Below are 13,701 nucleotides of genomic sequence, written 5' to 3' on the forward strand. Positions count from 1 at the left end.
AACACCCACCTAGTAGAAACGGCGACTGATGGAACTATTTAAGCTCAAAGGAAGCCCTACCTATCCATCAAGGGACTTGCAGTCTATTGGATCAGCGTGAATACCGCCACAAGGCTGTGCTCTCATAGATCTCAAGCCTGGAATTCGACAACAAGGTATGCAGGTTCCCTTAATCACAATTGTGCTGCCTCGACTTAGATGGCCAGTAAGAGAGATAACTCCAAGACATCGTTGAGGAACAATATTTCTCTAGGGCATACATGTAATTTGTAATGCATCATTAAGGCTCCACCTGAGTTAAATAGATCGTTATTTATTTGGGTAGGCGCATAGCACCACCGGTCTGCCCACTGCAAGGTGGCAATGAATGCCTTTTCAATTTTAGCCCTCCTTCATGTGAATCCCATTTCCGCAGCCTATTTAGCCATTTAGACTCTAATCGCGAACGGCTTGTAGATATTCCGCCTATCCCACTTCATCCTTCCAGAAATCTCTCAGAGGCCACACAACTCCTGAACATCTTGGTGCGTCCTGGACGCAATGTACTCCGACTGTCTTCGGCTAATCTTAGCAACGAACTCAGGATGGGACTCTAACGCGTGATGACGGCTAACAAAAACATCACAATGAACTCGCCTGAAGAATCGTGCGACCATTTCATTTCGGAACTTGGCCTGGGCTGGATGGTCGGGGTCGAGCGTGTCAAGGCCTCCGCATAGGCCTCGAAGCAGCGGTCGACTTCTGCGCCTTCCGTCGCGGGGGTGAGCACGGAGCAGTGTCCGAAAGAGATGACCTGTTGGATGACACGGCCTGTAATCTCTAGGAGCTCCTCGTTTTGGATATAGCCGAGGAGCTGGTAGAGGTTGATGAGGCGCGGCCAGTCGGCGATGGTCAGAAAATCGGTTATCGAAATGGTGCCGACACTTCCGAGCTCGGGCGACTTCTTGACCTTGATATGTGCGAAACTCAGGTACAAGGTCATCAACTCAGCGTCAACTTCGAGGACTTGGATGGTGGAACTCCTCGATTCCCAGAAATCGTGTTTCAGGCAGGCTCTGAAGTAGTCGGAGTGCCTAGTGATGGGGGATTTCTGAACGACCAAGGGCTTGTGATCGGCACACTCGATCACAATGTGAACTTGGTCGCCAGTATCCTTGCTACTACGTATTATTAGGAGAATTCTTTTGGGGTCGATCGGAGGACAATACTCAATAGCAAAGAGAACCTTTCCGTCTCGGTTCATCTTGGCTGCAGCGACTGATCCAGACTTCTTAACATCCTTGTCTTCTCCTTTAGAGGAACATCCTGTTCGGTACTAACATAATCTTCGGAAGAACACCGTCAAGTTCCCAATACAAAAACTCAGTCCATTCAGGTTTCAGGGAGAGCTACGGAAAGTTTACATGGAGCTCAATCCATCAAAAGTTTCTGAGGTTTTCACGTTTCCTCAAATTGAACTTGTTCCCTTGATGATTCAGAGATACGGCCGGTGACAGGAACCATGAGTTCTGTTTAGTACATCTCGTCGGTTCAAGCCGTACCCTTCGCCTCCATCGGCTAAACTCTCTCCCGTGACCTCGTTCACCCCTCGTTCCTCCAAGAATGACCTCAAACTTATGGAACAACGGCTCCCTGAATCGTTCTCCGACCTGCTTGGCTTCTACCCCAGAAGCTTTGCTAAGTCACTCTTCGTCATACTGTTGTTCATCAGCCCGAGACAGCCCGCACATTATCGCCTACGTTCCACCTCTCTATCGATAGAAATCTTAGTTCAAAGTTATGACGACGACGGTCTCTGAACCAGGTCAGTTTGTCCTAGAAATCGGAAAGTGTGTCGAGGCCCTCAAAGCTATTGTCTCTGGCCTCTTCAACAGCGAATGTGTGAAATGTGAATCAATAGCATGCATAGGCACACTCAATGGGGGTGATTTCCGAATTCCGCTGCGGCAAGGTACTGAAGTGAAAGTCAGGCCGAAGGAAGTAGACATCGAGTCATCGGCCCTGTAAATATAATCTGGTGTGATGAAGGGTGAGAGTCTCAAGTAGGATCTTGCTTTGCAAGCTGATAGGACATCGGAACGACTTTGTTCGCAAGTGCCCTCGACAATGTGGTTGCGAAACCTCTCTCGAAGCCTTGGGTGCGGGGCTCAACGTTGAGCGACTAGGACACCTTTCAATTCGACCTCGTTCGCCTTATCAAGTGTGTCATGAAAGATGTCTTTTGCGGTGATTGCGGCGATGTCCTCCCGATGTTAGATAGCCCGAAAGAGGAGCGGGATCTGTTGTCTCAGTGTCTCTTGGCAGGATTCTTCGCATCTGCGCCGGCATCGTCATGCTTGCGTGCTGCAATGGACTTGAAGAAGCCGCCGATTACTGCGTTCCCAGCCTCGGAGGTGACATAGCAAGTGCTAGTGAAGCAACATCAGAAGAATACGTGTAGTAGAAGATAGCATCCACGAGGACTGTAAGTCCAGGATATCGGAACACGTGTATGGCTGATTAGAGCCTAGTGAGGTGAAGTACAGCGATTAAGCCATCGCGAATCCGAGATGATGCCTAAATAGGCTCCGGAGTAAACCAGGCAACCATGTGACTGCGTGACTCCCCTGATGGAGAATCTGGTATAGGGAGTGACGGGATAAGTGAGGTCACTAAGCTTCTCGGATCGTCAGAACCGTACCCAAGACTACCTTTGAAAAGGTCGAAGTGCCGAATGAGAACGGGTGAATGAACAACCAAGGGGCCACAGAGTACTGATGGGCAGCACAAATCGTGATGGTGCAAGCTCTGTTGGTATAATTGTCACCGCTATCTTTGTTAAAAGCCATTCTTCAGAAAGATATTATATTCAGAGCACATTACCTGACATTTTGAGAGTTGGCTGCAGATGCTCATCTTCGCTTCCAACTTATGATGTAATGTTAAGTCGACACTCCTGGAGAAGGGCCCGAGGCAGGTTGGACCGTGAGTGTCGACGGAAGTATGTTTGAAGAGATCTGCTCATATCTCAGCGATCCAAATATTTGTCCTAGCCAAGATGTGGGAGCTGAGCCGGAATGGAAACTGGCGTCCTTGCAAGGAAAGCTGAAACTCATTTCCCCCCAACACTAACACAACCATATATAAGGTGAAGTAAGAAATGTCTGAAAGATGCCGTAGTTTAGGCTGATACCCACCCTCTCCCTCTGCTGAGAGTCAAGCTGGTCAATACAGGCAAGCGGAAAGTTACCTTGGGAAACTTATGTTGAAAAGACGGCTGAGATGATGTTTTGTGATGGTGCTTATCTTCGGGTGACTAGATCTAATTGAGACACAGAAGACTAAGGTACTTCCACCCTATCTTCGTAAGGTGATTCCATATTAATGGGAATATATTGAGTGCAGCAAAAGAAAGTGCGTCGCTGGACAGCCGACTAAGGCGGTATCTGTCAACTTCAAATCTCAGACCCCCGGGAGCCTAGGCTAGTATTTATACCCAAAGTTGGCATCCCTCAGACTTTTACACAAGTAATAGAGTCTGATGGATACTGAATATCTTGGTCATGATTGTCTTGTTTGTGTTCAAGTAGAGAGGAGTCCGCTGGAAACAGGCATTGAAGAAGGGAGGTAATGCAGGTGAACCTAGCTTTCAGAGAGGTACCTCGTCCATTCAAAGTAAGTACTACTTAAACTTTGACAATAAAAGTGTTGCGTTAAGACCTCAGATTCAGCAAACATTCGCAACTCAATTGACAATAGCAGTGCAATCAACTATTGCAAATGATAACCGAAAACTGGCTCTTGGACGGAAAATCCATGGCTACACTGGATAAGTAGCTGAATGGACGATCTGCCGATGGAAAACATGACAATCCGAAAGCGAGCATTGTACAAGGTAAGGCCGTAAGGTAGAACACAGAGTCTTGGACATGTTTATTCTTAGCAAGTAAAAGTGGGACCCGTTGGTGACTCTGCAGCCACCACTTCCGGTAATGCACGGAGTCCCTACACAGCCCGAGCCAATCAACAGCCCAGCTTACTAACCGGGCATTTCTCGAACATTCCCCTCCGACCTCACCGGATGCCAGACGCTGGGCCACGACCTTGTCTGTCCTATTCATTCTAGTGTCGCCCTCCGCCGCGAGGAACCACTATCATTATCAGCATTACTAAGTGCACACCTGTTCGGAGACTATTGCGCACTTCATCGTTCAACATACCAGAAGAAAGCATGAGCGCGTTGACATCCGCTACGGCGTTCTCGCCATCATTGGAGGCCGTTAGGTTGGCCGCCAGCATGTACAATGCGGCCCGCGAAGGCAACAAGGCTGTCATCGAGGAGGGCATTCTTGATGGCCTGCCACCGAACCTGACGAATGAGAAGGGAGACACATTGGTGCGTAGCGATGCTCAGCTCAGTGACTGTCCTGAGGCGCGGGCAGTCCGTCTTCAGCGGTCATGCTGGAGACGTGAAGGCTGCTGGTTCTCATGCAACTTGGTGGCTGACATCTTATGTAGCTGATGTTGGCCGCGTACTACGGTCATGCGGACGTGGTGAAGCTCCTGATCCAGCATGGAGCTGACCCCAACAGACTGAATGACAAGCGTCAAAGTCCCATTGCGGGCGCTGTCTTTAAAGGCCTGGATGCAGTAATTGAGGTAAGTTGTGGAGGCACTGCATCTTCCTTATGGAGGAAAGCGAGTACTGCTCTTTCATGTTACTAATGTGGGGTTTGAAAGGTCCTTCTGGAGGGTGGTGCTGACCCAGAATACGGCAAGCCATCAGCAATCCAGTGCCTCACCATGTTCAACAAGGAGGGTGAGTGGAAGGACAAATTCGAGAACGCACCCGGAAGAGGAAAGGCAAAGGCAGTGCCTCAGGACCAGGCCGAGGAGAGGGCGCCCGAAAAGTTCAAGGCATGAGTGGGCATGACGATATTTTCAACGTTAACAAAGATCACAAATCATGAGAGACAATTTTACAGTTCATTCAGTTATCCAGAGCTGCTCAGAGGCTATACTTATGTGATGGTCCTGAACAGGTCATGTATCCATCCCCCCCCTATACTGATCAGTTCACTCTTTGAAATCCGACGACACCAAAGACTCGAAAACCATTCCGCTCGGGATCTCTTTCCACTGCTTACTCTCATCCAGAAGGGCTTGACTCGCTTCCCACTCCCTCCGGATAACCTGCACATGAGCATCGCTCCTCGGCGTAATCTTCGCAGGGAACGGTCTCGGCTGGACCAAGAACCCGTCAGTAAGGTCACCTGCGTCTGGGGTAATCTTAACACCTTCAGCATCAACTGCCTTCTCAAGGTCGAAAGCCCACAGCAGCCTCGAAATACTCAGGAACAGCGATCGATCAGCGATGTGCGTTCCCTGGCATAGCCGTCGGCCAGCGCCAAAGACGTAGTGATCGCGCTTCGACGGGTCACCATTCATCGCCGACTCGAATGAGTTCTGCTCGTCATTCTTGTAGCGAGAGGGATCAAAAGCACGGGGATTTTCGAACCGATTCTCGTCCATGTTGATCGCCCAGACATTCAGCATAACGCCCGCGCCCTTAGGGATCTTGTAGCCCATGTACTCATCGTCCTGTATAACGGCATGCGGTAGGCCGAGGATCGCGGTCGGCATCCAGCGCAGGGACTCTTTGATACATGCCCGTATGTAGGGCATGGAGTCCCAGTCTTCCATGGTCGGAAGTCTACCGGTACCGCAGACGTGATCCAGTTCTTCCTGGGCCTGCCTCTGTACGGAGGGGTGCAGGACCATGGCCTGGACGAAGCCGGTCAGTGTGGAGGCGGTGGTGTCTGATCCAGCTTCGAGAGCGGACCCGGAGATGTAGCCGGCAAGGGCGTCTGTGAACCCGAGAGTCTTTTGGCTCTCGACGATGCCCATGCAGAAACAAGGCTTAACTTTGGTCAGTATACTGTGTGGGATCTCGGATATAGGGCAGTGTTCACCTTCGCTGTGCCCTTGACAACACGCTCCTTCGCATCCATCCAGTGTCCGACATACAGAGCTCTTTCTTCCTTATGCAGCGCCTCGGCGTATCGTTTCCCAGGCGACATGAAGCCGAGGTTCCTCAGGGGCGGGTACACGTCCAAGAGAGCAGCCGCAGAGGAACCCACGACCTCGCTCCACTTCTCGACGCAGTGGTACAGCCTCTTCAGCTTCTCATCGTGTATGCTCGTCGTACGGAAACCATACACCATTTGCGTCGTCAGTGAGGTCGTGAACCGGCGGATATGATCGACGAAGGAGTTCGGCTCTTCCAGGAAGCCGGACAGCATCTGCTTGCTCTCGAGGTCTTGGTATGGAACGTAGCCCTTGGCGGCGTTGATGTGTAGGACTTGGTGGAATATTTTTCGGATCATGCGCCATGTCTCGCCGTATTGCTTTTTTTTCGTTAGCCAAGGGACCAATTGCAATCCATCAAAACTCCAATGCGCTGAGCAACTCACCATCATGACGACGCGGAGATTGCCGCTGACTACATTTCCGAGATATAGATCTGTGCGAGAGGAGTAGATGTTGCTGCGTTTGTCCAAGAGGTCCTTGACTGCCCGGTCGGATGAGAGCACGATCATAACTTTGGTGCCGAGAATGAGCGAGTAGACTGGGCTATTCAAGACGTCCACGTCAGTGTATAAATACTTATACTTTCCACCTAACTGGGTGTGTGCCTCGCTAAACATACCCGTACTCTTTAGCCCATTGCTTGAACTGGTGATGCGATTGCTTCGGTGGAATCTGGTGCAAGTTGCCAATCACTGGTAACGTAGGAGGCCCTGGGGGGTAGTCATTGGGTCGTCGACCGATATTTCGCAGCTTAAAGACGGCAAAGGCTATAATCGCCAGTGGGATCAGGAACGTGAATGCCATGATTTCAATTTGAAGATATCCGTGAGCGGTAAAGAGAGGCAGGAGCGAGGGAGAAGGAGAAGAAATTATCGAGAAGACAAAAGTGAGTTTCACGCCCAGTTACTTGCCCTGCTGACTTCCATGCGAGGAGTCGGCGGCATTTCACATATAATCTAGGCATGTTTATGCCAAGTGCACCCCTCACCACAACTCCATCCACGCGTGCCGAACGGAGCACCTCGAGCGGCCAATGTTGGGCTCTATGTAGGTAAGCAGGCCTAAAGAGGCATGAAGAAGTTCCACCTTCTTTTGTTGGTACCATGTTGTGACAGATTGCGACCTGGCTCCTCTTTGAGAGTACGAAAGAGTAAGCTGCAGGACAGTCTGTTGGCTTCACATGCAAGCAGCCAATGATCCGCGTGTGATATTCCAGCTAAGGAAATGCAATGTAACTAGCTGACGCACCACTGTCAAAGCTCTTTCCGATGCCTGCTCCAACGCCAATCGTCGGCAAGAAGAGGGAATGCGGTAGGTACGCAGGACAAGTGCTGATATTCTCGACATTCAGTGAGTTGACATGCGAGACAATGTGTGGGTTACACTCGAGTCGCAAAAGCGCTGCAGATGTTGCCCCGGGGATTATTGGATGACCATACTGCAATCGAATCATCTTCCTGCTACCGCTCTCAATATGCTTTGCTCGTTTAAATAGGTCTCAGCCCTGGAAATCTGGAACGTATGTAGACCAGATATCCTCTTCTATGAGACACCAAAATCATGTGTGTGCGTAGACTTACTACACTGTGACGCTGTAGAGGGAGGAAAGCAAAGTGAGAGGGCGGCCGCTGTCAGATGATAGTCCTCTGTGCTCTTCAGCCCAGCGCGCATTTATCTATGCATCATGAATTCTCAGAATACCATTGGTCTGCTTGGAAGTCCTGCTCAAGTGTCTTACCGGCATTATATTGATTATGGCAATGGGGAGCTGAAAATTTGAGGGACCCCCATGTGCGACGAACCAAGCATCTAGGTAAGAATCGGTATAGCCATCGAAAGAGTCATAGCCATCTCTCACGTAGTTTGCCAGCTCGTCGCGATGCGCCTCCGAGTCTCTTGGATCGATTAAGATGCGGATCTCCCTCTCGAGACGCTTCACCTTCGCGCCGAGAGATTTGGTCTGCTTCAGAAGAGTATTAACGCGCTGGGTTGCGGCTCTGAACATGGCTACCAGAAAAGCGTCGCTTTCAGAAGAAATGCGGGCAAGGGCGTAGGTTTCATCCATGTCAGTTCGGAGACAGCAGGTTGCGACAATCTGGAATTGAAGATCGGCCTCATCGGAGATGCTGGAATCCAAGGTGTTGTATGCGTTCTTGTATATGTTGAACAGCCACTTGATGCTCTCTGATGATGACTTGTCCTCCTTGGTGACTGCCCCCTTCTGCAAGTACTCCAGAAGACACTGGCTCAGTTCCACATGCATAGGTCTGTTCAAAAACCGATCGGAAAGTTATTAAAACTTCATCACGGGGATAATGTCACCCGCAGTCTCATTGCACCCGTTGCTGCTGGCTAGGAACTCCTCGATGTCGATTGATTCGCCCGCAGCTGTGATGTCGACGATACAGAGATAAGCCTCGAGAAGCTCTGATTCGATGTTGTAGAATTTGATGATGGAAGTCCTCCCCTCGACTAAGGTGGAGTTATTGAGGCATGCTCTGAAGTAGTCAGAGTCTTTGATCAGGGTGGACTTGCTGAAGGTGAAGACCTCTTCGTTGCTTTTAAGTGTGACAAGCTCGTCAGGATCACTATGAAAACAACGCTTTAGTGAATAATAATAAAATTCGCCACATCGGAACACTGCAATATTAAGGGTTGGGCTCACGGAGTCGACGGCCGTAAGGCCAAAAAGTCATCGTCGACATCGGCAGGCAACGGGATGCCTACAGCGATGCGAAGATCGTCGGGGTCGGCCATCCTTCTCGAGGTTCGGGAGAATTGACTATGGTCGGAAGAAGATGAGAAGAGAGACTTGATGGTGAGAAGCAGAAAGTTTGGGGTTGTATCATAAACCCAGAAAGTGTGAAATTTGGATAGTTAGAAAAATGTACCTGGGTTGGGAAAGAGAGAGCGAGCGGTCTTTTGGGAAGGAGGCAAGGGCAAGGTGGCAGGCGCCTTCCGCCAGGCGGAAATCAGACATGGAATGATTCACTTGGCTCTGTGAATTATCCCATGCATTTTTCATCTTTAATTGTCACTCAAAACAGTAGATATTGTAGCATGTAATGCGGACAAAGAGATCGAAGGGTGCGCTCGATCAGGAGTAACGACATTTTGGACAGTCCAAGGTTGCTCCTGCCACTGTTCTGAGATGTCACCCTCAACCCTGCCCTGATTTTCTTTTCTTAGGACTTGCCTCGATGCCCTTATTTTTCAGAATGACAAGATCAAATTGCGGCATACTCGTCTATCGCCCAGGAATCGCCGCCTACTAATCCCCATCGTCCGTCATCAAGAGGGTCTTCGTCTCCGAATTCAAGCCCGGGAGGATCGAATTGTGAGAATTCTTCTGATAGCCTTGATACAATGATAAGTCGCGCTCTCTCGTTGATTTCTTTGCAAGCACTGTGAATCCTCTTGAGTCGTTCATCGTCTGTAGCATTGATTAGACGCTCGAGGAGGAGCAAGGCTGAGTCGACATTGCTTTGATCAGCAAGTCGGTACGGGTTATCTGGACAGGCCAGGTTATTGACCGTGATGAACATGATGCTCGTCAAATAGCCGCATGACACAAGCCTACAACGACATTATTAGCACTAAGCGTACGAAATGGGGAAGGAAGTCCCAAATACCAAGTGAGAGCAGAGTCGTTCTCAGGTGTTGCAGCATAGAGATGCATGCAAGTTCGCGCCCCCGTGACCAGCTTTTCCCAGCAATTCGGAAGCCGTGCTGCCAAGTCGGACCGGGCTGCCGGGGTGTTCCCCTTGTTACAGCTGAGCAGCCCTTGAAGCCACTCGAGATGGTGCGAGTCTGCGTAGTGCGTTGTCGCGATGAGCTGCAGGTGGGTGTAGTTGTTGTTGTTGTTGTATTTAACGCCGTGGCGGCCGGGCTAGAGCCCTTACCGCAGACCTCCCGAAGGGTATATGGCGTGGAGGGCCGTGAGCCAAGGCTACCTACTCTACAGTACGTCGTCTCTTTACATCGTCCTCCAAATCATGCCTTCGGGTGCAGGTGGGTGTAGTGAAGCAGACAAATGTATCGAAGGTACTCCGCGGCCACGGTCGCTGCTACAAGCTCTGGCTGGAAGTCGAGAGGTATCGAGTATTGCCAATTCTCCAGCATCGTTCGAACACGAAGCATGTTCTGACTTCTTTCCTGGTCTGGAAGCTTGAGAGCTCGAACGGAGAGACACAGGTGGTATAACTTTCCTTGTATATAGGCGAGCTGAACAGAGCTGCGGAAGTAATTGAACTTTTGGCCAGAAAAGCCTATAATCATACCTACATCGTCTGGAGGAGTTAGACATGGGATATCTATGTCGATGTCAGACTCCTGATGAATAGGTGGCTGCGTCAATCTCATTGATAGATCGCGGTCAAGTATGAACGCGACCCAAAAGACTCGGCTCCTCTGGAGAGCCTCAGCCGGCTCGAAATCTTGCGAGGTAGACTTCGTATTAAGTCTAAGACTCTGGCACAGCCTGATTGCAGTTGCTATGAGTATGGACGCCGGGCCCTGGTCTGCCGAGCCGTGGAAGACCAGGACCAATCCGAGCAAGGTCTGCAAGACCAGCATGCTCGGATCGTTGATTACCAACTTATTTAGAACTGATTGAACGTTGTCGATGTACCGTTGCATATTCTGCGTCTCTTCGTAGCTGGACGCGTAGGAGTGCCGATGGGCGAGGGCTAAGACGACGTTGATGGCGGCCCAGACGTCTGATTTACGATGCGCTAGGTGTGCGTACCAATTTCGCAGCATTTTGACGAAGGCTTCTCGCTCGAACAGCGGAAGAACTTGGTTGGAGTTCCGAAAGTAGTCTTCTATTGAAGGCAAGATCTGACGGAGAGGTGGGAGTGTCATGCTGGACTCGTGACCTGAGAAGCTCGAGCCCGGGTTTGCAGAAGAGTTGGGTGATTCGTCCAGTGTTGAGCCGGTGCTTGCAGCCCAGAGATTATGCTCCTCTTCAGAGATACTTGTCGCCGTACCCGGATCTATCGACGTCAGAGCGAAGTCTGGCTTGGCTGCCGGGGGCACAGGCTGCTTCTGTGCCTCTAGTTGTGCTAGCCTTGCTTCCAGCATCTCAATTTTCTTGACTCTGTTGAGACGTCAGCCGATCAGCTCGTTCTGAGGAATAGTTGATATTTGAACTTACTGATTGGACTTCATGGCGGCTGCCCTCGTCGGACCAGTGTAAATGCACTCCGAACTGTATAGGTTACACCCTGAACACCGTGGCTGTTTTGCGTCACATTTAATCTTCTTATGGTAGCATAAATCGCAAGCCTGCGAGGTAGAGACTTGCAGTTAGTCTCAATGAAAGTTTCTTTGACCCAGCTCAATAGGCATGGCGGGTTGGGGCCACTCACCTTTCTCCTTCTGACTCTTTTGGTTTTGGATGTATCCATAGCTTGCACAGATTGCCAGGTTCTTGTGTCTATGTGTGTCCCGAGGTTCTGTTACTCGATGCGTTGCAAATTAAAATATCGAAGTGGTTGAGAAAGAGACAAGAGCCTTGGTCCAGATCCGTCTCATCCTATTGAAAGTAGCAAGGTAGTTAAATGGATGAGGTCGTGGCTTGAAGCTGAGAGGTAGGCTGATGAGACTCCGCTTACAAATGCGCACCAATCCCGAAAGGGTTAAAAACCAAGGAACAGAATCCTTCACACTAGGCACCTGAGTAAGGTAACTACAGTACAAGTTCTTACATAATCTTGTCTACTGCTAAAAATAAAACACTCTTATTTCTGAAAGAGCTCATAGAGAATCCAGTCGAGGACTCAAAGGCAAGGAGTCACATCAGGCAAAAGCAAAAGTCGACGTTGGCCTGATTCGAACAGACGCTCCCGAAGGAACAAGATTTCTAGTCTTGCGCATTAGACCACTCTGCCACAACGCCAATTGGACATCTCAATGAAGAGTGGAGATATTGAATTCTTTCCAGATTGTAACTCATAGTGGGAGTCTAACTGAAGTTTTCCATCGCGACATGCTTTGTGTCTTCCCTTGGCGGTTGCGAATGGTATTGTCTGGACTTCGGACGATAGCTGCGAAATCAAACTCTGCCTCTTAACGCCATTCCACTTCTTGGCAACTCTATTTAGCGCATTCACGCACGCACCCGTTGCCTTACCTTTCACTTGCTGATCGGAATTATGGGGCAGCACTCTACAACTTGTACTGAATCAATCGTGGGAAGCAGGAAAGTTGTTTTGGGGGAAAAGTGTTGGTTTCTCGCATCATTTATAATACTGACACAGGGTAAATTGAATTGTCAAATCTAATAAGAGCTACAAACACCAAATTCCAAGGCAAATTCTCGCTAAGTAAGCCTGCACATCATGCAACTTGTGGCGTTGCACCTCGTACAGAAAAACTTCGAATCAAAGTTCTCGCAAATGGGACATCCGGGAGGTGTATGGCCGTTGTTAGTTGGATACCATCCCTTCCACCCATGAGGCTCGTCTTCTATGCATATCGGTTGTCGCCCAAGAGGGCTAAGCCGCGCCTTGTTGGGCAGGCTTGGCATTTTCACCTCTCTCGGTTCTGTAGCCTCATTGAAGTTGTGCGAATCCCTAGTGTAGAAGTCAATAGCAGCTCGATTCTGAAGCTGGTAGTCTTTGGGGGCATTATCAAAGTCTTCATAAGACATCAGGGTCTCAGAGTTCTCTTCTGCATAGTATTCGTTCTGAGGCTCTTGAAGTTGAGGTTGTGGCATTGTCGGTTGCTGGTAGAAATTCTCTTTTTGGGGAGTTGCAAGCACTTCAAGCCACCGAGACTTGCGTCGCGCCTCAGCCTCTTTCGCCTTGTGCGCCGTTGTCTCCAAAGCCGCGTTCAATCGATTCTTGCCCTTCTTCAACTTTTCTTTCAGCTTTTGTTTGACGCTCACCATTGCGATCGCTGATGGCAGATCCTCCTTGGACTCTCTGTCCCATGCCGAGAATTTGCGGAGGCGCAAGCTCTTAGCCACTAACATAGCCTTGACCACGGATTGTCTTGATTTGTCGTATCGCGCGCGCTGAAGGGGGTCACTGAGAACTTCGTAAGCTTTTGTGATCTGCATTGGATGATGAATTGAAGACTGGTTGATCAATGTCCCATCTGAAATCTGGAGTTTGGATGAACTGGCTAGTATGATTCCAATCGGATACTTTTCGAATTTGCTAGGTAACTCATGCTGGCCGTGATGGCAAAATCTCTCTCCTATGCCATGGAATGCCTCTTCGATGTGTTCTTGCGTTGCGTCATTCCTGATGCCAAGAACACTATAATAATCGGTGGGCGTCATTGGCGGATCAGTTTGATCGTAAGAAACCAAGTGGAAGCTCTGAAATGCGGAAGAAGCGCTTGAAACTGATGTATACGTTGACAAATGTTTAAAGGGCTGTGAATAAATGCTCTGGATTGTAGGACTAGAAACACTTACAATCATCCTATGGGCGATGTTAGCCTTACTTGATTACTACTAGCGAACACAGAACCCACTAGAACAAAGGTTATAAGGTGAATAGACTATTATTAGATTCAGCATACAATGATCTTGGCATTGATCTAACGAACGTCTCATATCATAGTTACAATGGAGACTCCTCGGCGTTAAACTCCGGCGAAAGACAGCACAGGTACACTACA

General features: G+C 49.5%; 6 protein-coding genes and 1 non-coding gene across 7 annotated transcripts; 1 reads left to right on the forward strand and 6 right to left on the reverse strand.

The window, feature by feature from the left end:
• Positions 1-592: 592 nt before the first annotated feature.
• BDP55DRAFT_725583 (uncharacterized protein) lies at positions 593-1,243 on the reverse strand (the record flags this gene model as incomplete). The annotated part of the gene is made up of 2 exons (XM_060579025.1): positions 593-1,157; positions 1,209-1,243. The coding sequence occupies 2 exons, from the start codon at positions 1,241-1,243 to the stop codon at positions 593-595; spliced, it is 600 nt and encodes a 199-aa protein (XP_060433104.1).
• Positions 1,244-4,210: 2,967 nt separating this feature from the next.
• BDP55DRAFT_691564 (ankyrin repeat-containing domain protein) lies at positions 4,211-4,902 on the forward strand (the record flags this gene model as incomplete). The annotated part of the gene is made up of 3 exons (XM_060576986.1): positions 4,211-4,375; positions 4,498-4,638; positions 4,720-4,902. The coding sequence occupies 3 exons, from the start codon at positions 4,211-4,213 to the stop codon at positions 4,900-4,902; spliced, it is 489 nt and encodes a 162-aa protein (XP_060433105.1).
• A 153-nt stretch (positions 4,903-5,055) lies between these two features.
• On the reverse strand, positions 5,056-6,873 carry BDP55DRAFT_691565 (cytochrome P450; the record flags this gene model as incomplete). Its single annotated transcript, XM_060576987.1, has 4 exons — positions 5,056-5,898; positions 5,952-6,386; positions 6,453-6,612; positions 6,689-6,873. The coding sequence occupies 4 exons, from the start codon at positions 6,871-6,873 to the stop codon at positions 5,056-5,058; spliced, it is 1,623 nt and encodes a 540-aa protein (XP_060433106.1).
• Positions 6,874-7,744: 871 nt separating this feature from the next.
• Positions 7,745-8,826, reverse strand: BDP55DRAFT_725586 (uncharacterized protein; the record flags this gene model as incomplete). Its single annotated transcript, XM_060579026.1, has 3 exons — positions 7,745-8,336; positions 8,409-8,657; positions 8,735-8,826. 3 exons carry the CDS (start codon positions 8,824-8,826, stop codon positions 7,745-7,747), a joined length of 933 nt encoding a protein of 310 aa, XP_060433107.1.
• A 276-nt stretch (positions 8,827-9,102) lies between these two features.
• On the reverse strand, positions 9,103-11,615 carry BDP55DRAFT_604444 (fungal-specific transcription factor). Its single transcript, XM_060571089.1, has 5 exons — positions 11,439-11,615; positions 11,225-11,355; positions 10,129-11,167; positions 9,702-9,958; positions 9,103-9,645 (listed from the first exon to the last, which is right to left on the reverse strand). Exons 1-5 carry the CDS (start codon positions 11,475-11,477, stop codon positions 9,297-9,299), a joined length of 1,815 nt encoding a protein of 604 aa, XP_060433108.1. The 5' UTR covers positions 11,478-11,615; the 3' UTR covers positions 9,103-9,296.
• Positions 11,616-11,886: 271 nt separating this feature from the next.
• BDP55DRAFT_t96 lies at positions 11,887-11,968 on the reverse strand. Its single transcript has one exon. It is a non-coding gene; the product is annotated as a tRNA-Ser (tRNA).
• Positions 11,969-12,391: 423 nt separating this feature from the next.
• BDP55DRAFT_759728 (uncharacterized protein) lies at positions 12,392-13,501 on the reverse strand (the record flags this gene model as incomplete). The annotated part of the gene is made up of 1 exon (XM_060580832.1): positions 12,392-13,501. The coding sequence occupies one exon, from the start codon at positions 13,499-13,501 to the stop codon at positions 12,392-12,394; it is 1,110 nt and encodes a 369-aa protein (XP_060433109.1).
• Between the last annotated feature and the right edge of the window lie 200 nt (positions 13,502-13,701).

Source organism: Colletotrichum godetiae, assembly GCF_030913485.1.
Source record: "Colletotrichum godetiae strain CBS 193.32 chromosome Unknown BDP55scaffold_8, whole genome shotgun sequence".
NCBI classification, from domain to species: Eukaryota; Fungi; Ascomycota; class Sordariomycetes; order Glomerellales; family Glomerellaceae; genus Colletotrichum; species Colletotrichum godetiae.